General features: G+C 43.9%; 1 protein-coding gene across 1 annotated transcript in view; it reads right to left on the bottom strand.

Moving 5' to 3' along the window:
• LOC306784077 (uncharacterized protein) overlaps positions 1–20,327 on the bottom strand; it is a gene marked incomplete at its 5' end in the record, with an annotated part of 29,223 nt that extends 8,896 nt beyond the window's left edge. The window contains 16 exons of the mRNA XM_079277910.1: positions 71–178; positions 2,180–2,247; positions 3,540–3,621; positions 4,399–4,583; positions 4,693–4,788; positions 5,735–6,028; positions 6,568–6,682; positions 7,498–7,592; positions 7,969–8,077; positions 8,449–8,557; positions 8,826–8,947; positions 9,461–9,556; positions 9,695–9,840; positions 12,502–12,599; positions 14,168–14,219; positions 20,234–20,327. Coding sequence (XP_079134036.1) covers positions 71–178; positions 2,180–2,247; positions 3,540–3,621; positions 4,399–4,583; positions 4,693–4,788; positions 5,735–6,028; positions 6,568–6,682; positions 7,498–7,592; positions 7,969–8,077; positions 8,449–8,557; positions 8,826–8,947; positions 9,461–9,556; positions 9,695–9,840; positions 12,502–12,599; positions 14,168–14,219; positions 20,234–20,327 — 1,869 coding nt within the window. The remainder of the gene's footprint in view (positions 1–70; positions 179–2,179; positions 2,248–3,539; positions 3,622–4,398; positions 4,584–4,692; positions 4,789–5,734; positions 6,029–6,567; positions 6,683–7,497; positions 7,593–7,968; positions 8,078–8,448; positions 8,558–8,825; positions 8,948–9,460; positions 9,557–9,694; positions 9,841–12,501; positions 12,600–14,167; positions 14,220–20,233) is intronic.
• Positions 20,328–22,128: the final 1,801 nt, after the last annotated feature.

Raw genomic sequence — 22,128 nt, 5'->3', positions numbered from 1 at the left:
GAGCTGAGCTGGGCGGAGCCTTGACAGACAAGGGGGCGGGGCGTGAGGGGGTCAGGGGTCATGACCTTACCTCAGGGGTCATGCGGCTAATGGTGTCTAGATCATATCCCGCGGTGAGGAAGTGGGTGGTGTAGAACTGCAGCTGAAACTCACCCAGCCACGCCACTACTGCCTGCTTCTAGAACACAGAACACAGAACACTACTGCCTGCTTCTAGAAGAGTCCACAGGCTTCTTCTAGAGCACGGAACACAGACCTGTTCTAGAACACAGCGTAGCAGCCTGCTCTAGCACACAGGAGAGAAGACTATTGTAGAACACAGCGTGGCAGTCTGCTCTAGAACACAGGAGAGAAGACTATTGTAGAACACAACTAGCAGTCTGCTCTAGAACACAGGAGAGAAGACTATTGTAGAACACAACTAGCAGTCTGCTCTAGAACACAGGAGAGAAGACTATTGTAGAACACAACGTGGCAGTCTGCTCTAGAACACAGGAGAGAAGACTATTGTAGAACACAACGTGGCAGCCTGCTCTAGAACACAGGAGAGAAGACTATTGTAGAACACAGCGTAGCAGCCTGCTCTAGAACACAGGAGACTATTGTAGAACACAACGTGGCAGTCTGCTCTAGAACACAGGAGAGGAGACTATTGTAGAACACAACGTAGCAGCCTGCTCTAGAACACAGGAGAGAAGACTATTGTAGAACACAGCGTAGCAGTCTGCTCTAGAACACAGGAGAGAAGACTATTGTAGAACACAGCATAGCAGTCTGCTCTAGAACACAAGAGAGAAGACTATTGTAGAACACAGCGTAGCAGCCTGCTCTAGAACACAGGAGAGAAGACTATTGTAGAACACAACTAGCAGTCTGCTCTAGAACACAGGAGAGAAGACGATTGTAGAACACAAAGTGGCAGTCTGCTCTAGAACACAGGAGAGAAGACTATTGTAGAACACAGCGTAGCAGTCTGCTCTAGAACACAGGAGAGAAGACTATTGTAGAACACAGCATAGCAGTCTGCTCTAGAACACAGGAGAGAAGACTATTTTAGAACACAGCGTAGCAGTCTGCTCTAGCACACATGAGAGGAGACTATTGTAGAACACAACGTGGCAGTCTGCTCTAGAACACAGGAGAGAAGACTATTGTAGAACACAGTGTGGCAGTCTGCTCTAGAACACAGGCGAGAAGACTATTGTAGAACACAGCGTAGCACTCTGCTCTAGAACACAGGAGAGAAGACTATTGTAGAACACAGCGTAGCAGTCTGCTCTAGAACACAGGAGAGAAGACTATTGTAGAACACAGCATAGCAGCCTGCTCTAGAACAAAGGAGGAGACTATTGTAGAACACAACAAAGAAGCCTCCTCTAGAACACAATTGAGAAGATTGTTAAGGAAAAAAGCACATAAACCTCCATTGTAATCTCAAAATGTAACGCTGCTCGACAACAAAATCAGGAGAGAAGTCACAAGCAAGGAATGGGAACCTGTTACACATAATAGCACACCTGTACAGCATGTCAGTTTGTCTTTAGCTTACAGATCAATAACCAAGGTGCACAACGCCAGGACAAATTTAAAGAACAATACTGCCTATATTTATGCTCCAATACACAACTGTTTCTAACATATTGCAGTAAGATCACTTTGGGATCTTACTGCAATATGTTAGAGTTAGTGGGAAATAACGTTTTTGGGTTAACTGCTCCATATAAAAGTAAAATTATCGATCGCATGCTTGCTATATTTTGTGAATACATTAAGTGTAAAAGAACGTTGGATGAGATCAACCAATCAAGATACACCACCGCTTTCTCTTCTCTGACAAAACACTGCTGTCGCCTGGCAACCGGTGGATGTGTGCTTCTAGAGCACACACGGAGAATTCAACCCTCAGCCTCACAGAGCACACAAAGAAGGCGAGACAGAGACTGACTCCTCAATGTGTCCGTCTCTCTGCCTGTCTCCATGGTGAACACACTCGCATGCCCATCCTCAGGGTGTCATCTGTTCAGGTGCAACACAGCCACCCTGGCGGACATCTCGCTGTGCCCACTGAACACACCCTTGTAGATGTCTTTCTCTCAAACCAAAGCACTGGTTGAGAGGAAACAGGAGCAACAGAAAGAGGCTACTCCAGAGTGAACCAATCTGCCATCCAAGAACTCACTTTCCCATCATCCTCTTCTGCCTTCCGCTCAAAGGACCGCTGTTCATGAACTGTGCAACTGGAAGAGCCTATGGGTGGAGGTGGAAAGGTGAGACAAGAGAGAGAGAAACAATAGGGGAGAGAATTAAATGCATTACTTTTAGCAGTACAATTTTATTATTTCACTCTTTTGTAGTTTTGTCAATTACAATACATTTGTACATAAACAATTACCTATTGTAGTATTGTAGTATGTAGTAAGTCTATTGGTACAATTTAATTTTAATTTGTATAAATGCACTTTGGCCCTCAGTGTGTCACATGACTTATCAATACTATCTACTGTTATACTATCTGTTTATGTGTATGTCTGCATGTGTGCCCTTTGCATATCTAGACAACATATCATCCAGGTGCAATGAGCTAGAATAGTAACATAATTCAGTATTTTTCATATCAAAACATCAATAAATCTATAGCTGGTTGGGGCCCTTTTAGTTGGGGCCCCCAGGTTGCCTACTTTGCCCAAAGGCAAAGTCTGGCCCTGGTATTTTTTATTTTACCAGAGTTTCTGACTTTGAGTAGCCGCGACTTGGTTGTGCGATGCAACTATGTCACAGCAGTATTGTTCAGGACTCAAGGAAGCGCAGCGTTGATTATGAAGTTGTTTGTGTGTATGCGGTTCTCGAGAAAGCTGCAAGCAGCAACACCACAGGCCAAGTGTTCATCCCGTTGTGAACAGGCATGTTTTCAACGGGCACTGCACTCGTTTATAATGTGTCAAACTAGTTATTTATGAAAAGGCTTGTCAGGGCTGTGGCTGTGCTAATTATTTGCCAAATGAACAGCTTGAACTCTTCCTCGTCTGAAAGCAGTTTTTATGAAAACAACCTAAGGAACCAGGCAACTGAAATGGTTCTTTGTTGCAAAGCCAAGAAATTGTGTTATCTAGTGATCAAGTGCAGTCTATGAGGATGAGGAGCCTGGTTGATATTGCCTGTGTAGTCCGTCATTATTATTTTGGCAGTGTACAGGTTTGGCTGGCTCTGTGGTGCTGTTTTAGCACTACACTTCCCACGTATCACTTAAACCAGTAGAATGACAGCAGACTAAAATATGCTAATTTATATGCTTCTGCCGAAGTGAGATTAATAAATTCCCAAGAATTGGGGATACAAGGATTGTGTCTGATCTGATATGAACAGACAGGTGGTCTTTAGAGGGCCAGGTTGACGAAACGAGAAATGAAGAAAGAAATGATTCATAAACAAGATCAAAACAATCCCTGAGGCACCTGTTGTACTTTTGATCACCGCCTAAATCATCAATTCAAGTAAAGCCAATGGTCTTGTGTTGTGTTTGGGTGAGTTTGTGTGCTTACTCGCTGACTGCTCAACAGACAGCGACTGCTCCAAGAGATGCTCCTTGGCTTTGACCGACTGGGCGAGCACGGTGGCCAGGAGCTAAAACACAAACACACGCACTCACAAAATGAAACATTTACTCAAGCATAATCATTCACATCCAAGAAGTCCCTTGTGACTCAGCTCAGTGGACTAAGTGCACATATAAAAGACAGATTCTGGCTTCTGAACGACTTCCGCCTGCAGTTTAGCAAGAACAGATGCAGCAGAAGTCCTAGAACGAATACTTCTTAAAATAGATGATGTCCTGCCAGCGTAATATGGGAACACGATCCAATTTGGCTAATTGCTGATTTACGATATTTTTAAGGTACTACCTAAAAATAAACGATTTCTTTCCGCTGTTAAAATTGAATTTAGAGCGTGCTGAAGGTGTTAGAGAGCAGACCTGCAGGGTGACATCACAGATTATAAAATGAAAGCACACCAGACAATGGAAGAACACAAAAGGGAGGAGTTGAGGTGTAAAAAGATATTCAGGGAAAAATACTGTAGAATTTAACTTTACAGTTTGTCCAGGCAGAAAAGGTTGACATTGGTACTTAGGGGCTTCATTTTACTGTGTGATTGATAAAAAAGAGGAGGCCATCATCTTAATGCACCTGTCTATACTGTCTATACCAGAAAAACAAAGTGAACAGGAAGCAGAATTGTGGTTAACCTGGTATTGTCAGGAAACAAACCTGTGTTTGTTTCCTGACAATGTTCTGCTGTTTCCCAGAAACGACATGCTTGTTGTTTTGTAAAGATCCAGCAGCAATGTGACGGAAACGCCTGCAACTCATGGCACACAAATAAATGCAGAGAGTCTCTTACCTTCACCCCTTCAGCTTGCGCGTGCAGGCCTGGAGCGCTAAGCCCGTGTGTGTTGACTCCTGGTGTGGTTGCCGGGTGTGGACTGGGCGCAGGGGTGGTCAGGACATGTGTGTTTCCAGAACTCTGCAAGCTGCTGGTTGACCGAATACTGCCGATGCTGCCCACACTGCCACTGCGCTCGCCAACTACCACACACACACACACACATTGCAGTATGCAGTATTAATTACATAGCGAACATTCCTCAAAGACAAAGTTTCACACTTTTACCCGAAAACACATTTGTGAGTTTACCTGTTAGCGGTTTGCGTAGCACCCAGATGTCCTCACTGGCGCTGCTCTGTCCAAGAGTTGGAGACCCTTGAGGACTCAGCTCTGCAGTCCGCGAACCTGTCACACACACACACACACACACACGCAAACACACACGCAAACACAATTGATACTGCGGCTAATTTACTCTGTTTTCGAAGAAAGTTCTTAAAACCAAAAATGCGGACACTAATCAGCAGCTTCACAGCCCATATGTGTAGTTTAGTTTCACAAATGAATGTTCATATAAATGGTTTCATGTATAAAATGTATTTGGCTCTTAGATGAACACAAGCAAACAGTCAGATCGATGCACACACTCACTTCCACATTCATAAACACATAATTATTCATAGTGGTTGCACCACCTCTAAGTGTTAATGATGTTGAGACTTGTAAAGCTCCACAGTTCCCTCACAAGACTGTCTGCACAATATAAGCCCTGTGCAAAGCACAATTACTTCATTCTAAATCAAACATCAAATGATTCAAGCTAAACCATCGCAAAATGTTTATACATTTGTAAATAATGCCTCTCAGATTTGATATATGTGAGCATTTTAAATTGTAAAAATGGTGCCATTAAATTGAATATTTCAGTTAAAGGGTCAGTTCACTCAAACCACCAGAAAGCTATTCCAGTACAGTGAAAGTAAACTGATGCCACATGGAACAATTACGTTTTAAATACTAAAAAATGAAATGTCCTGGTCGATTAGGGTAATACATCGCTGATGGTTGCCATTTTCCAAATTGTTTAATGAATAATTAAGTTTAGTTTAATGAATAATAAATAAAGTGGCAGCAGAACTCTAGCGTCAAAGCGAGGAGAAAGTGGGAAAAGATACATTTTTTGTCATTCGGGTGAACTGATCCTTTAATATATACATATATCATTTACTCATTTACATACATTTCACACGTAATATAACAAGCAGATAGATGATATGTTGTATATGTGGTCTTGTCAAACAGCGTGGAAAGGATGCTTATCTTTGATTTAAAGTGATACTACAGTATGTACCTGTCTGACTCTGCTGCTCCTGAGAAGTGGAGAGAGGAGGAGGAGGAGGAGGAGGAGGAGGAGGAGGAGTGGACAGAGCAGGAGTCGACAGAGATGGAGGAGAGATGGAAAAAGGAACGTACCCAAAGGAGGAGAACCGAGGGAGGGACAGTGTGTTGGGGTGAGGAGGAGGGGGAGGCAGATGCAGGGGGAGGACTTTGGTGGGGGGGTATGAGTGTCCGTTGACCGTGGCAATGGGACAGGGGTTGGGCCTGCGGAGCAGGAGGGTGTGGCACTGCTGGGAGGGGGAGTGACCTGGACACGAGCCAGGAGGGGGGAGGTGCAAAACAACAACACAACAACAACAACAACAACAACTGATCAGTCAACTTGAAACAAAACAAATCTAATCAGATCTGAAAATGTACAAAATAATAACTGATTAAAATCAAAATGTGAGAAAAGAATACATCCATATATCCACAGGGAATATTTCTCTTTAAATTATGATATAATATCACGAACAAAGCAAACAAACAAAATGAACAAAAGCATTACAATCTAGCAGAGCGGGTTGGTTGGACGGGTTTATTCATCAGGAAGGGCGACAGAAGGAGCAGAAGTATAGAAGAAGGGAGGAAGGTTGACAGCCAATAGGGGACAGTATTGATCAATGGAGATGATTGACAGGTTGGGAAAATAGACCAAAGAGGCGGATGATGCTGCAGCTAGCTACGACTAATGATCAGCTATAGCTGCAGAACAGCTGCTGAGCTCACACACATGTGAATACACACACATCCTCCCACCCAAACACACACACACACACATACAGCTGTGCTGTGGGTGGTCACCTGCCCTCTTGATGACTTCCACCATGTTGGAGGGGAAGTAGCCCACACGGTCATTTCCTGTGCGGTTGTCATGAATACAGCCTTTCCATCGGCCATCAGAGTGCTGCTCCAAAACCTGTCAACACACACGCACACGCACACACACACACACACATACACACACACATACAGTTTACAAAAATAAGATTTTAACCGTCCTGCACCTCCAAAGTTCATAGCGCTAGCTTGTGTAAAAGTAACGATTTAACAAACTAAGTCAGCCACTTATATATTTCTTAGCTAGTAAACACCTTAGTAATGTGTAAATAGGTTCCAGTCAAAAGGAAACTGTAAACAGGAAGTCGCTGTACCATCACAAGCTGTGATATATATAACTGCCGAAAATTACAGTTTTAAGGGGGGCATTCTTTATAAATGTCGACGTTATTTCTTTCTGCATACAAAGAGGAATATGTGTGTTTCAGAGTTAGTATGCAGTTAAAATTACAATCTCGAAGGTCTCCGTTGTGCACCAATGGCCTCCAAGCATTCATGTGTTTGGATGGAAAAACCACCTGTATTAACATCATATAGGCCTATCAACAGGAATATATGTGATTATATGTGTACAGCGCAAAAAAAGAACAGGAAATATCCAATTAAGCTAACCTAACTGACGCTAATGACATTAGCACAGTTATTTGTGAAACGTAGCATAACTTATATTAATTATCCCATTTGAATCATTATTTGTGTGGTGCAAACCATTTTAATTGAGTGATGTGATTCATGTGGACCATAACCTGGCTGAAGTTTAAACCGATTAAGAGCTGTGGCAACTGGCTCCTGACGTATAAGTGAAAGTTATACAAAAGATAGTACCAGTGTTCACATGTCTATGTACAGTAGCCTACATCTATGAAGACCAAGTTGATCATCAGATCTACGTACCGTGATGATGTCTCCAGCTTTGATGTTGAGGCTGGTAAGGTCGTAGTTGTTGCAGTAATCCTTCAATGCACGCACCTGCATCGCAGCCGAGGCATCTACAGCACAAGAGTATAGCGTGTAAAGAGGACAGCAGTAGAGTTGAGTAGAGTCCAGCAGAAGGTTTCAGGTAGTTGGAAAAAGTAGAGAAAGAAAGTCAGGAGGGAGCAGAACACGATGGCGAGGAAGGCAGTAGGGGTGAGGTGCACTGCTTGCTTCTATGCTGCAGGTGAATTTACAAAAGCATGTAATTACCTAATTAGTGTTAAGCTCTGTCCTGTCATTTTGTAAATAACAGAAAATAGTAAAAAGGAATTCTTAATGTTTGACTATTTGGTGGTAAATCAACTGTTATTAGAAAGTATCTGGGTCTTATATATCTTGGTATTGGACTGTGAGGATTAATTAAGTGGTCGTACGTGTTCTCGCGCTCACCTCTCAGGAGTTGTTTGATCTCTCGGCTGGCCTGTGTGGTGGTGAACTGGTTGACGATGTCCAGGGCAGTCTGACTCAGAGTGTTTCTCACCCCTGCACTGATGCCACTCTGGATGGAAGTGGAGAAGATGTGAAATTCACAACAGGGATATGCTGTGCATTCTGGCTGTGTGTGCACGCCAATTGCTAACATTTGTTGTGTGTGCTTGCCTCAGCAGCAACATCAGAAAGGGTTACAAAACAAAACCCAGCTCCCTTGGATATTGCATGACAGGTAGGATGCTGGCCATTCCGCTACACTTATGTAACAAGCGAACGTATCCCACGGGCTTCATCACACAGCTCGGTGGGATGAATGCCAAGTGCTGAGGTGTAAAACTTGCTCGGCTGAGGAGAGCGAGGCAGCTTTAACAACAGTGGCTTTTGTAAACACATTAAACAGGCGGACAGAGAGATAGAGAGACGGACAGATGGACTTACATCCAGCAGCAGGCGCACTACCTCTGTCTTCCCACAGAGGGCTGCCTGATGCAGCGCTGTGCCAGACTCAGACTGTCTGTTGATGTCTATTCCAGCCTGAATCAGCAACCTGGAGCACAGAATAATAATAATATTAACCTTTATTTGTAAAGCCTATGCAAAGAAACATTGTAGAATTTAAAAACATCTCCATAAATGCAAGTCAATGAAAACGTGTGTGCTTCAGACCGTAACAGATTTTCAGACTGCAATTGTTACGCTGGAGTTTAAGTTAGATCGGAGGAGTCAGTTAGATGGACAAACAGACTGACAGATTGACAGATTGACAGACTGACGTTTGAAGACAGACACACACTGAGGCTCAAAGTTTTTCCGACCGTATGACATCGATGTGTCCGTTCTTGGCAGCGAGATGAAGAGGTGACACTCCGTTGGGGTCGGAGGGTTTCGGTTCCAGCATGGCTGCACACATGTTACTGCTGAGCAGGAGCTGCACCACCTAAAAATTCAGGCGAACACGCACATTCATGTATGATATGAACTCATTTCAATTAACAGTTTTCCAAAGTCTGCTGTTCACCACGTAAACAAGCGTGAACCTTTGGAAAAATTCCATTTTAAATTTGTTTTCTCTGTGAAATCAAATCATTGCTGCAGAAGCTGAACGCTCTCTCTTCTGGCTGCCGATGTTTTAGAATATTTTAGGGCCTAAATCTTCAATTTATCACACTTATTTTGATGGTTTTAGACCACGGATGAGATGTTAAAGGTGCTTATGTTTTTTACAGAATACAATCCTTGACACGGTTTGTAACAGTTATTTGTTCATGATCATACAGGTGGATTGTTGTTAAATTTGAAGGCATATTTTGTGTTGACTGTCTTATGTTGTATGTCTGACAGTCACTGTTGAAGCGCGTCTGTATTGTACGTGTTTTCTGTATTTTCAGCGTGTTTCTGTTTTCTTTCTTTCTATATGAGTATCTTTTGGTTTTCAGTTAAATTTACTCACTCCGACTCGACCAAATTCACAGGCGAGGTCCAACGGTGTTTTCCCAGCTGAGTCTGAGATACACGGGTTGGACTGGTGTTGTAGCAACATCTCCGACTGTAACAAACACACACACCCACACACACACACAAATCTTACTGACGCTGCTGAATTTCCGAGCTTGGACCAACCACAACCACAAAACACACACACACACAGCTACTATACACACTAACACACAGAAAAAACAGTTACCCCGTCATAGTGTCCGTGCTGAGCTGATAGGTGGAGAGGGATCTGTCCTTCATCTGACTGTCCGTTGACTGACGAGCCTGCCTTTAGCAGCATTTTCATTGGTTCAGTCTTCCCCTGCCATGCAGCGTAATGCAGAGGACGCATCCCTACACAAAACACATACACACATACAAAAACACACAAAGTTGACAGCACAATAAAAAACAGGACATGCACACATACATACAAGAACATGAGAACATAAAGATGTTCGGGTGTTTGACTGTTGTTTTGACAAAGCAACACATTTGTGGAGGACCCTGGGAACCAATACACCAAATAATGAATGGATTCATCAAGAAAACAATCAGTGGGTCAATTAAAAACGACAGTTGCAATTTCAGGCCAAATGTGAATGCAATTTTGGCAATCATTTCTGTTGTATCGGTTTCACTGTAGCAACAGATTTAGGCACAGTTTCTCAGTGTCCCTCCTGGAAATGCAATCACACTGTTGTTGACATGCTTGTGACCTTTTGTGACCGTTGGAGAATTGTTTGTGCAAGCGTCGTTCTCATGGGACGTCGCAGACAAACTGCTTTCAGACAAGAGGGCAAAAGAAGAAATCCCCTTTAAGTGGCTGAGCCAGACTGCAGGAAACTGGACATTGCAAGCCATGCAGGAAATGCAAGGTGACGCAAAGTCCAGCACAAAAATCCACCTTGCAATCATTACTAGTGCCTCTAACCAGAAGACATTAAACACCACTTTGTATTAGTGGCTGCAAGGACCAGTGAGCATGTTTCTCATGGCAGCAACCCAAGGCCCTCAGTCTTACTACCAGCGATGAGCCACATCGTCAAGCTGAATAAAGAGGCCCTCCAGGCCTGGCTGGCGTGACGGAGTCCTGACTCAGAAGAGAGGTGCTGGCAGGATAAAGAGACACAGCAGCTGTAGGAGTTATGAAGAGATGTGATGGAAAATGATTCTCAGGCAGCCTTTAAAGATATTCTAGACTTCATTCAGACTATGCAGGGAAAGAGAGCCACTGGACTTGTTTGAAGATGAGGGGGGGGGGGGGGGGACTCAGGAATCTTTTGACGTAATCGACACTGCCTCAATTCCAGGAGGTTCTTCTGGAGGGTTGCTGGAAGTGATATGAGCCCATTTCCTTCCCAGTGGTGAATGGGGAAGTTCATCCTTCAATTCCGAAAGCTCAATTGTTGAGATATTGAGATTCATATGTCTCGTGTGAACTTCAGGTTCTGTGTTTTATTTCTCAGACAGAGGTGGTCAAAGTGTGGATCGTGAGCACATCATAAAACAGTGGACCATGAGGATAATAAAGGCCCCACAGAAATTCGAAACTCGCAACCAAATTCGTTTCCCCGATTTTGGAAATACCCTGAACTGTGTTCCCAGAAGTGTCCTGGCAGAGTTGATCAACACAGAGTTGCTTGCCCCCTCTTCTGTTTGTGATTTATTTTTGGACAGGATATCAAGCCCAGAGGCTCAGGCCTGCAGGATGTCCAGGTCAGTGACCTCACGTTGGCATCTTTGCACAAAAACATCTGGTAGACGGATGTGACGCCTGAAAAAGGATCAGAACTTCCAAGTTAACAGCTCCCCTTGTCCCATCTGAGTGAGGGATGAATCTTAATCCTGCAATAACAGATTTCTTGGGAACTTGGGGGCAGCACATTTGAGCTGATATGGAGGACTAGTTTGCAAACATTAACATGTTGCGTCTATAATAGCGTGTGTGTGGAGCTGATTGGTTAGTTCTTGTCTTGGGTTTCCCTACCACCTCCACGGAAAGAGTTGAGGAGGTGGGACCATAGACTTTACTTTCACTTTCAGAAATGGACGCAGTTGTCGTCACGTCACCCAGTGGATGGTGGACTGACGTTTTAAGGCCTCAAGTTCGGCATTTTGGCCGTCGCCATTTTTTTTTTTGCAACCAGTGAACAAAAGTGATCATATATACATGTGTATATGGCTCTGTTAGCGACTTCTCAATCACAGTAAGACTGCCCTAAAACATACTCCGCTTTAAGGTCTATTTAACTCTAAATGAGATCATAATTTACGAAATGAACATCATGCTGTATTAAAGAAGACTTGAAACTAGCGATTGAGACCATAAACTCATGTTTACGATGTTTACTGAGGTAATAAATCAAGTGAGAAGTAGAGTCATTTTCTCACAGACTTCAATACGATCGGAACGTGCAACCAGAGGAGTCGCCCCCTGATGGCCAGCAGAGAGAATGCAAGTACAAGGCACCTCCACATTGGCTTCACTTTTCAGAAACGGAGGGTGCTGCCTGAGTGGGACCACCTGGTAAGGTTGCTTGCCAGTTACTTCTATTTAGAGCCATACTTGGGATGACTGAGCTGACTTGGAGTATGTAGACAGTAGGCCTACATCCTGGAGGGATTATATCTCCCATCTGGCCTGAGATTTCTTCATCTTTTTCTTCTGGAAGCTGCCAATATGAGACGGAGATATTTGCTGCTCTGCTTCCCCTTGGCTCCCAGTCCTGCAGCCGTGCAGCTCTTCTATCGTCTATTGTTTGCTGTGCACACAAATCTGTCACCGCTCATAAATAGCGTATACTACACAGAGAGAATGTTTGTTGTATTTCAAACAAGCTCCCCTTTTATTACAAAAGATGGTATTATCGGTCACGCAGGGGAAGCCAGAAATATTTTTGTTTTCCTGTTATTTTGTGATTGTTTTCTGGCCATCCGGGTGTGTGTTTTTTGTACCTGTTTCATGGTAATATAGCGACTCGTGAGGACACTTAAATCTGTGTGTATTCTTACCTTTATTGTCTTTAATATCGACTGCCGCCTGGGCCTCCAGCAGCAGAGAGATCAGCTCCTTGTTACCACTCAGAGCGGCATGGTGCAGTGGTGCCAACCTTCACACAGACACAGATTATTTTTTTAAATACACATATTCACATCTGTAGTGTGAAACCGGAGCATAACTGAAATAAACTTCAGCGTAGTGCAGCTCCGCCCCTCAGCTCTGTCTGAGCGACGGGAGGGGGCAAATGACCTACTTCCATCAATAAGCAAGCTCTCTACCCCGAAGCCAAGCGTACACACAACGCATCCCTGTGTGTGTGTGGGTTGTGTGTGTGTCTAAAGGATCCCTGGTGAATAGAAGGGCCAGGCCCTGGAGTCAAATCAACGAATCATCAGTCATTACACAAGGAGTTGAAATTGAGACCGAGACATGTTGGTAATTACAGCCTTCAGCTGGATCTATGTTTCAAAGATAGATTTAAGATGAGCGTAATGTGTAAAATGCATCATGGCTGAAGGAGATTTTGTCCTTTTGGCTTGCCTTCATCAGTCGGATGATCAAACCGTGTGTCAGCTACAGAATAAAGTCAAAGAGACTTGAAGGAATTTTGATGCTACGTGGTACTGGAGTGAACAGGTACAGCACATCGGCAAGGGAGAAAGTCAAAGCACTGCAGGTCAGCACAAACTACATCATCAAAGGGTGGTAAAGGACCAGAGTGATGCTTTTTGTGGCATCTAGCGGTGAGGTTGGCTCACACTTCCCTTTCCAAGTGTGTCAGAGAGCCACGGTGGACTTCAGGTAACATAGAAACGTGAAAGGTGCTCTCTAGAACCAGTGTTGGTTTGTCGCTTCAGGGCTACTACTACAGCCCACAATGAACTACAACAACATGGTGGACTCTGTGAACAGGATCCGCTCGTTCTAAGCTGATGAAAACACAACTGACTCTTAGTTTTAGGTGATTAACAGTCCTTCAGTTTTGGGTGATAATTCTGTAGGTTCATCAATACGAGCGACCCCTTTCACATTGTCATTTAGTCTATTCTATCAAAATATTGATTATAGGCACATTTTGTAAACCCGTGCGGGGGTCTGACCTCCAAGTTAGGAACCACTGTCCTAAATTGTGGGCGCTGCAGGAACGAGTCCTAAACACCGGAAATTTGTTTTTTTGAGCATTTTTTACATTTTTGGTTTCGTTGTCTCGAGGTCACTGCTTTTTTTTTGATGGGTTTTTGGTTAGATGCCTGAAATAAGGTCTGTCTGTCTTTTTGAAGTTTTGTTATTAGATCCACAATACACTTATAAGTGACGGTTGCCGACAAGAAGCTCAATGAGACTACTAAACGCCATCACGCCGTCTAGTCCGCCTTCACAGCTCTTGATATATTTATATATTTCGATATCTGAAACCTGAATTAAGGCAAACCTAATGTTAAACTCCTAAAGCTACAATACACTGTTATGAATAACAAACTCATGAAACATGTAAAGGTGTGATATGACGTCAAGAGGACAGAAAGAAAGCAAAGAAACTAGAACACAACGAGGGAAAGAAGGTGAAAACAATCAGGGCAAAAACAGAAGATGAGTGAAGAGAACCTTAAAAAACCACGATGGCAATGTGGAATATTAGCAAGGAGAACATGAATCAGAGGAGCTGTGGTCCCTCACCCGTCTGCATCCTGGATGTTGACGTTCACCCGCTTTGCTGCTCCGAGGAGCTCTGAAACCGAGAAGAGAGACGCAGAGAATGAGGGAGCAAAGAAAGGGAGAAACAAACTCATGGCAGAAACGGTCAAAATTGAAATCTATTCAGAATCCAGTGATTATTCTCTCTCCTTGTGCATATTATAATAAGTCATTTCCTGCTGGTAGAGTAGACAGCTCCACTTTCATACCTGTGACAGCTCAAACAACAGTTTCTTCACCGCAACAACAGCAGCAGAGGTCAAGGAGAAGTGACGACGATTCAAACATTTCGTTTTTTAAACATATAAATTGGAGGCGTATTCATAAATATGAAACATTTTGAAAAATGTGTTTCTCAATTGATAATAATTACAATATAGGCTTGTTTCCCGCCGGTGTTACTAATAGTAACAAACCTATTACGCCCCTAAACATGAATAACCTTGATTGAGTTGTTTTTTGGCGTTTATCCTTTTATTAAAAGACCTGTCAATCAATTTAAGTGAGAGAGTGGGTTTTGATCATGAGTTCATTATCATGCACCAGACACATGCATCTTTGTTAAATGATGCATTTCAGTAAAACAAGGTTTGTATAGCAAACAAATACACTCGAGGGAGTAGTATTTTGGGAAATGTGCTTGAGATTTAGATTCAAGAGTGATTCCACTTTCACTGTCTGTATGTTAAGCATGTTCTTAGTATGTTTGGGTGTGTGCATATCCTGCCGATGAGTAAATGTGTGTCTGTGTTTGTGATTATGTGCTGAATGTTCTGAATGTATCAGAAAGATAAAGCAATCGGACAGCAGGAACAATCACACAGGCACAAACACGCTCACAGAAACCAACACACAACCCTCAGAAAAGGACACAGAAAAAGCTTGTCTCAACTTTTTGTTTTTGTTTTTTGTTGATCAAACCCTCATAATCCACGGGCTGTAATCTGTAGCTGTTCTGTAATCGGGGGAAAAGCTTCTCCTTCTCTCTGCAGCTCTATCTGCACTTCATCCCCTCATCCTGCTCTCACACTCTAATTTTCGCTGTAATTTACTAAAGAGCGCGTGCTGATGACTGGTAGCTGTGCTGTTTTCTGTTTACACTCTGCCGCTGACATCATTCGGCTGCATGTGTTCGTGTGTGTTTGTGCACGTGAAGGTCCCCCCCCCCCATCTATCTTGGATTAAAAATACGAATCATCCCTCCGCCCCTGCAGATGAATCAATGAGTGCAGATATCTGTGTCACCATCACCATCAGAGAGCCACATGACCCCGCCTCCCTGACCACAAGTTTATGGCAGCGCCACGACATCCAACACCCACAATTATCACCTCCGGTTTGTTTGTCTGTCTGATTACATAATAACTCATCGGCCAATTTTCATGCAACTTGATGGAGGGGCGGAGCGTCGGCCAACGAAGAACCCATTACATTTTGGAGTGGATACACAAATCATTTTTTATCAACATTGCGATAAAGGGCATGGCCCGAGTGTCCTTCTCGTTCAACTGTTGTTTTTTCAAATTAATTTATTTTACTACACCGAGTCTGAATCATGACATCATAATAACTCCCCCCTTCTGACCCAAAACCACCTCTGTGATCCCGCTACAAACTGATTTTCATCTTGAAACGCTCACTTACTTCACACTTTACTTCAATTTGAGGCTTTTTTAGTATTTTCCTTCTCTGACATGTTTGTTGAAGAGCATTACCATAATGTTTCTCTGATGGTGTCCTTGGAGCAGGGTTCATTTTTTTTTTTTGTGTGTGTGTTTTTTTTAAATGATAATTTTAGGCATAACACTGCAAGCGAGCCCCTGTTACTATAGTAACCCCTCAATGTGCCATTCTCACAGGCAGTCAATCACTTGGCAGGGATTACTATGATATCACTCAGCAGCATCTCCCACAAATTGTAGCCATTTAACTTAAGAGTTCATGTGTCGCCTATTTTGACGTGAAATCATCATCATTGAGGTTTTAATTTGAAACCCTTTCGGTCGAGCTGGTAGCTGCTGGCGAAGCCACCTTCCGTGTAACAGAGCAGATTCAGAGACCTCATGAGAGGTGAAGTGGAGGGTTTCTCAAGGGTACCAGAGATGTTCTGAAGTCCAGTTTTCCTCCCCTCTGACTTCCACCTGTCGTCATGCATTTAGAGTTTGAGTGTAACGTGTAGTCTGAAACAAACTCCATCGCTCGCCTTCCAGACGAGTGCACACATATGTTCGAGTGACCGCACTCAGGGTCACAATATGCTGATAGTGCAGGAACGACACCACACTTTCATCAAAAGTACACAATGGCAGGTTGACGAGGCAATTCAAGGGCAATGATAAGAAAACCAATACGCAGATATGTCGTAATTCTATGACGTAAAACATTTAGAAATGATGTAATAATAGTTTGTATTATTATTATATGTTCAAGAAAATTGTAAATCTTGTATTATTCTGCATTTTATTGTACATATCAGGAAGAATATAATTTTAGGAAAGACAGTGGTCACCAAATACAGCACATCACCAACAACAGTGGGAGAAATATATGGTGACATTTTGATTTCCTCTGTAACAGCTGGACTTTGTTTGAACCTGGCAATCTGAAAATATTTGAAAAGCCATTCATTTGTTTCTCAGAGATCAAAAACAAAATATGTAACAATGGACGCCGCACCTTCTTGTTAGTCACACCCTCCTTCTACATTTGAATTTTTGTGGCCACCCAGATAGGGAGGAAGAAAACACAATTACCTGTCCATTATTTTCGGTGTTGATTAATCTGTTGAATGTTATCATTTTGTCTGTAACATGTGATAAGAATTGTGATTGATGCTGGTTTCCAGGAGCTGAAGGTGACGCATTATTAACTGCCCCAAACCAAAAGATATTCAGTTTAACAACAGCTAATACTCACATTTGAGAAGCTGGAACCACGGCATTGTCTTTTGAGTGTTTATGCTTGAAAAGGTGATTTAAATGATTTTTTAAAATACTTTTAAAATAGTTGTACTGCCCCATGGCTACACTATACTACGCGTTATAAAGGTTGCTTGTGCTGCTGATGAGTCACTGATAACTGAGATTTCCAGCTTTTACTTTCAGAAACAAACAAATGAATAATGTTTAATAATTCAGCTGGTGTTCTGTTGGTCTATTACAATACTGTTCAGATTCAGTTGTTTACTTGATGTTGTGGGAATACCAGTCATTATTACTTTATGAAGTACTGCTGGCTGTGAAAACGGTCAGCACTTCCTTGATCTTCAACAGCGGCAGATACATCTTTCAAATGACTTAGCGCTCATTTCAGTCGCGTACTACAACTTTAAAGAGATACAAATATGTTAGGGATGTTCTCAAATCTCTAAGATGAAAAGCTTTATTGCAACTGAGCCAAAAACACATTGTTGCTTTTGGTCTTTTTCTTTTCTCTTGTAGAGGTGCCACTAATGTATTTAAGCTGTATTTGCCGCATATTGTCACATATTTCTGGCGTATTTATACCTTATTTTTGCCATATTTTGCCAATATTGCTACTGCGCATTTGTGCTATATTGTATATAGTGTATACGTATCTGGACTGGAATTGACTACCATTTTGGGAGGCTACAGTGTGCACAAATCTTCTGAAAGGCATCATCTTTTGTACTGTTTTATTTCATTTTTGTTTCTTCAGAAGGCAGAAATACCAGGGGAATCCTGTCATCCTTGAAAAATGAAAAAATGAATAAGATGGAAAGACCCCACAAATATTTGAAGTGCTGCGCTGTGAAGTTGCAGGTAAGCAGATTTGGATACCCTCCGACAAAACCAGGCTAGCTGTTTCCCCCTGTTTCCAGTCTTTATGCTAAGCTACGCTAACCCTTCCAGCTTGAGATTTGCCGTACAAACATGAAGAGTGGTATCGATGTTGTCACCAATGTTGCACGATTGCTTTAATCAGTTGGAGAAGAAGTGACTGTCTGACATGCAGGGACCAAGAAAGACTGTGAAGTGAAGTGGCCTCACATTGTCCCGCCGCCACTTCAAATCCTTAAACCCTCCTCCATCAAATTGTGACATTTTGACAACAAACAACCACTACAGCAACTCCCTCTCGCCTGCTGCTCTGAACATCATTACTGTTAATAATGAAAACGCAGCCAGGCACATGACTAACACCTGATGAGTCATCAGGTGTTAGTCACACACGTGTGTGTGTGTGTGTGTGTGTGATTCTCCAGCAGAGAAACCCGGCTTCCTGTTTAATTATTCAAACATAAACCTGAATTCAACAGTCACACACACACACACACACACACACACACACACACACACACACACACACACACACACACACACACACACACACACACACTCTCTCTCTCTCTCTGATGCACACACACCTTCCACAACTCACCCTTGAACCTCTCTCCATCACTTCCTGTCTCTTTACATGCCTGTACTCATATCTCCCTCTTTCCCTCCTTCTGTTCTGCACTCTCACTCTTTTTCACTCCCATTCGAGCCCTCCTCCTCACCCCTCATGTCCCTCACCCTCCACCCACCTCCCCCTTTCTCTTTGTCAGTGTGCAGTGGACTGAGCACTCAGAGCTGATCTGTTCTGGCATTTGAGGAGAAGCATTTTTCTTTTTCATGGCACTGCTGGAATGTCCAGAGACAGACACACGAGAGGAGACAAGGAGCGGAGAGGAGGAGAATAAAGGAGATAGGAGAAGGGAGGAGAGGAGAGAGGGGGGACAAAACTAGAAGAGTGGATGGAGGAGGAGAGGAGAAGAGAAGAGGGGAGACAAAGATAGAGGGGAGGGAAGGAGAGGAGAGGAGGAGAGAGGAGACAATGATAGAGGTGAAGAGGACCGGAAACAAGAGGTGGGGAGAGGGAGGAGAAGAGGAGACAAGTATATGAGAGGACAGGACAGGAGAGTATGGAGATAGGAGAGGAGGGAAGGGGAGAGGTGACAAGGATAGAGGAGAGGACAGGACAGGAGAGTATATAGGATAGGAGGGAAGGGGCGAGGTGACAAGGATAGAGGAGCAAGGGGGGAGGAGGAGAGGAGGGGATGAGAGGAGACAAGGAAATAGGTGAGAATAGGAGACAAGGATAGAGGAGAGGAGGATATGTTTAATAATAAAAAGTAGAGAAAGTAAAGACAAGAGAGGAAACCAGGGGAAGATGTGAAAGGAAATTGGAGGAAAGAGGAGGAATGGAAAAGAGGAGGCAGGAGAGAGTAACCGAGAGAAGAGGAGGCAACAGCAGGGGAGAGGAAACAGGAGGAGTGAGGAGGAGATAAATTCAGAGCAGAGAATCGAGAGGGGCCTGGTGGTGAAATGGGAGAGGAGACCAGTTTCAAGGCTGTAATTGAAATCTAATTATCACCTCAAGCCCCAGCTGCCTCCACGTCACACACACACACACACACATGAGCGTCACATTTGTGCACACGTGTACTCGTACGATCATCACATTATTACCACTAACATCTGGCATCTTCACACACCACTAATCCCCCTGTCCCGAGAGCAGTAGGACCTCTGTGTACTTCCACCTCTCTCTCTCTCTCTCTCTCTCGCTCTCTCTCTCTCTCTCTCTCTCTCTCTCTCTCACACACACACACACACACACACACACACACACACACACACACACACACACACACACACACACACACACACACTAATACACACATCCTCTCTGGTCTGCACACATACACACATTTTGTGCATTCATGCAGAAACACACACAAACGGTCAATGGTGGAAAATGGGTGGCAAGCATCCTCCTAATTTCTAAATTCGTTCTGATGACTGTTCTCACACATGCACGTCATCACTATCACACATGCAACGTCATAGCACAAACACACACCCATAAATACACTTATGCCTGCAGGAAAAAGACACACACATACGCACACACAAACATAGGTCACCATTTAGGATAAATGGCATCAATCCGATTTAGCCTGCACCGTCCTGACCTCGTAATGACGGGTGTGCGTGTGTGCGCGCGTGTGTGTGTGAGACAGGAGGATGGAGGGATACTGACTGGCTTTCCCTGGCCGAGGTCTCTGTAGAAGCCGCTGAGCTGTCAGCAAGTCCTCGGTCTTCACGGCCTGAAGCAGCTCCTGGTCCTTCCCCATGTCCCCTCCGTCCCGCCTCGGTCCTCTCGGTGCCGCTCTCTTCCTCTGAGCGCCCCTCTCTCCTCCGCTAATCCGCTGCTACATCCTGCCGCCGCTCCGGGCCTCCCGCTGGAGCTGAGGCGCGGAAGGGTTGATGCTGCCGGGAGTGGGATGCTCCGATTCGGCCAGGAGTCCAGCGCTCTTCCCGCTGTGCCTCCCCACCCTCCTCGCGGTGCTACCGACCAACCGGACCGACCGGACCTCGCTCTCCGCAAAAGATGCTCTCCGGCCGCGCAGAAACACACTCAGCTACAGATTCCACTGATTCTATCCGCGTGACGATTTCACCGGGTCTACGTGTGTGCGCGCGTGCGGTGGAGCTCGAGCGCCCTCCTATATGCTGGGTCAAATCCGCACCCCCTGAAATCTCACGAGCCCTCAATCCTGCAGAATAACACGCACGGGTCGCTGATGTTTAACGTGTGACCGCTGTCGCCGCTGTCGCCGCTGCGATGCTGGACCAGCTCGCGCCAGCTCCAGCGTGCACACACACACATACACACGCATTCACAGTCACATATGACATTACATAAACACGAGCTACTCGTGCGCGCGCCACTCCAGTGGTTGTAATCCCAGTCTGCGTGTCCCCGCGCGCGTTCGGGCGGACAAGTCAGGAGAGGTCGTTTGACAAAATAAAATTGTACTCAGTCGCGTGCAAGAGGTGCAATCAGTGCGCGGGACAGTGGGAGGGGGAGTACGGGATCGCGCAGACCCATGAGACACTCTGCACCGTCACTCAGATAGATGGACAAATCGGATAACACTGTCCTTCATAAAATAAATCTGGCAATATTCATTCATATCTTGCACTGTAGCCTATTTTTTATTGTCCCCTTTATTTTTGTTTCATTCAAATGATTCTTTATTCTCTTTAAATCCTCTTTACGTGTGTATTTTTTGTTTCTTTAATAGTTTTTAATTAATCTATATGTCTAATGTAAAGCACTTTTAACTGCTTTCTTGTTTTAAAGTGCTACACAAATAAACTGACCTCGCCTCAATATGTGTCACAGTGGTGATGGTTTCACGTCAACATTGTTTAAGGTTAATGAGGGAAAATTCGAGGACATGGAAAAGTGTGTGTTTGTGTGTGTGCGTGTGTGTGTGTGTGTGTGTGTGTGTGTGTGTGTGTGTGTGTGTGTGTGTGTGTGTGTCCCTGATGCAGGGCTAATTTAGACTAAAGGGGCCACTGGCAGTCAGATTTAGGACAGGAAATGGAACAGATGACAGAAGACTGGTACTCAATCAAACTGTGTGTAGCTTTATATTCGTGTATTGACACATAGCTGGTTAGAATGGCAGTTGAGAGTCAGCTTCATACACGGGGGGCCCCTCTTCAGCCCCCCCCCCCCCCCCCCACACCAACTTACTTTGGTTAAAGTTCAGCAGAAATGTATTAGAGAATACAAAGCATAGATCTGTATCACAATGCCATACAGCTTTTGAGTACAGTGTTTGCACTGTAAAATGATAACAGTATACTCAAAAGGTCCACATGCATAAACTGTATGTAGCACTAAGAAAAGGCTTGATTTTAAGTGGGCTGAAATACAGGAGCTGCTAAAGAAAAGACAGCTCCAGGAAGATCTTGGAAAATAAAATATTGTTTACTCTTTGTGAGGTTTAATTGGAATGCAACACCTTAATTGACGTCCAACGGCGCACTTACTGTGTTTCCTGTTTGTATAAAACAATAAAGAATGCGGATTTCTGGTGCGCCGACACAAAAACAGTATTCTGTACAGGTAAGTTTATTACA

Source organism: Melanostigma gelatinosum (assembly GCF_949748355.1).
Source record: "Melanostigma gelatinosum genome assembly, chromosome: 11".
NCBI classification, from domain to species: Eukaryota; Metazoa; Chordata; class Actinopteri; order Perciformes; family Zoarcidae; genus Melanostigma; species Melanostigma gelatinosum.
Note: the sequence above shows the minus strand (reverse complement) of the source record. Positions and strands in the feature narration are given on the sequence as shown.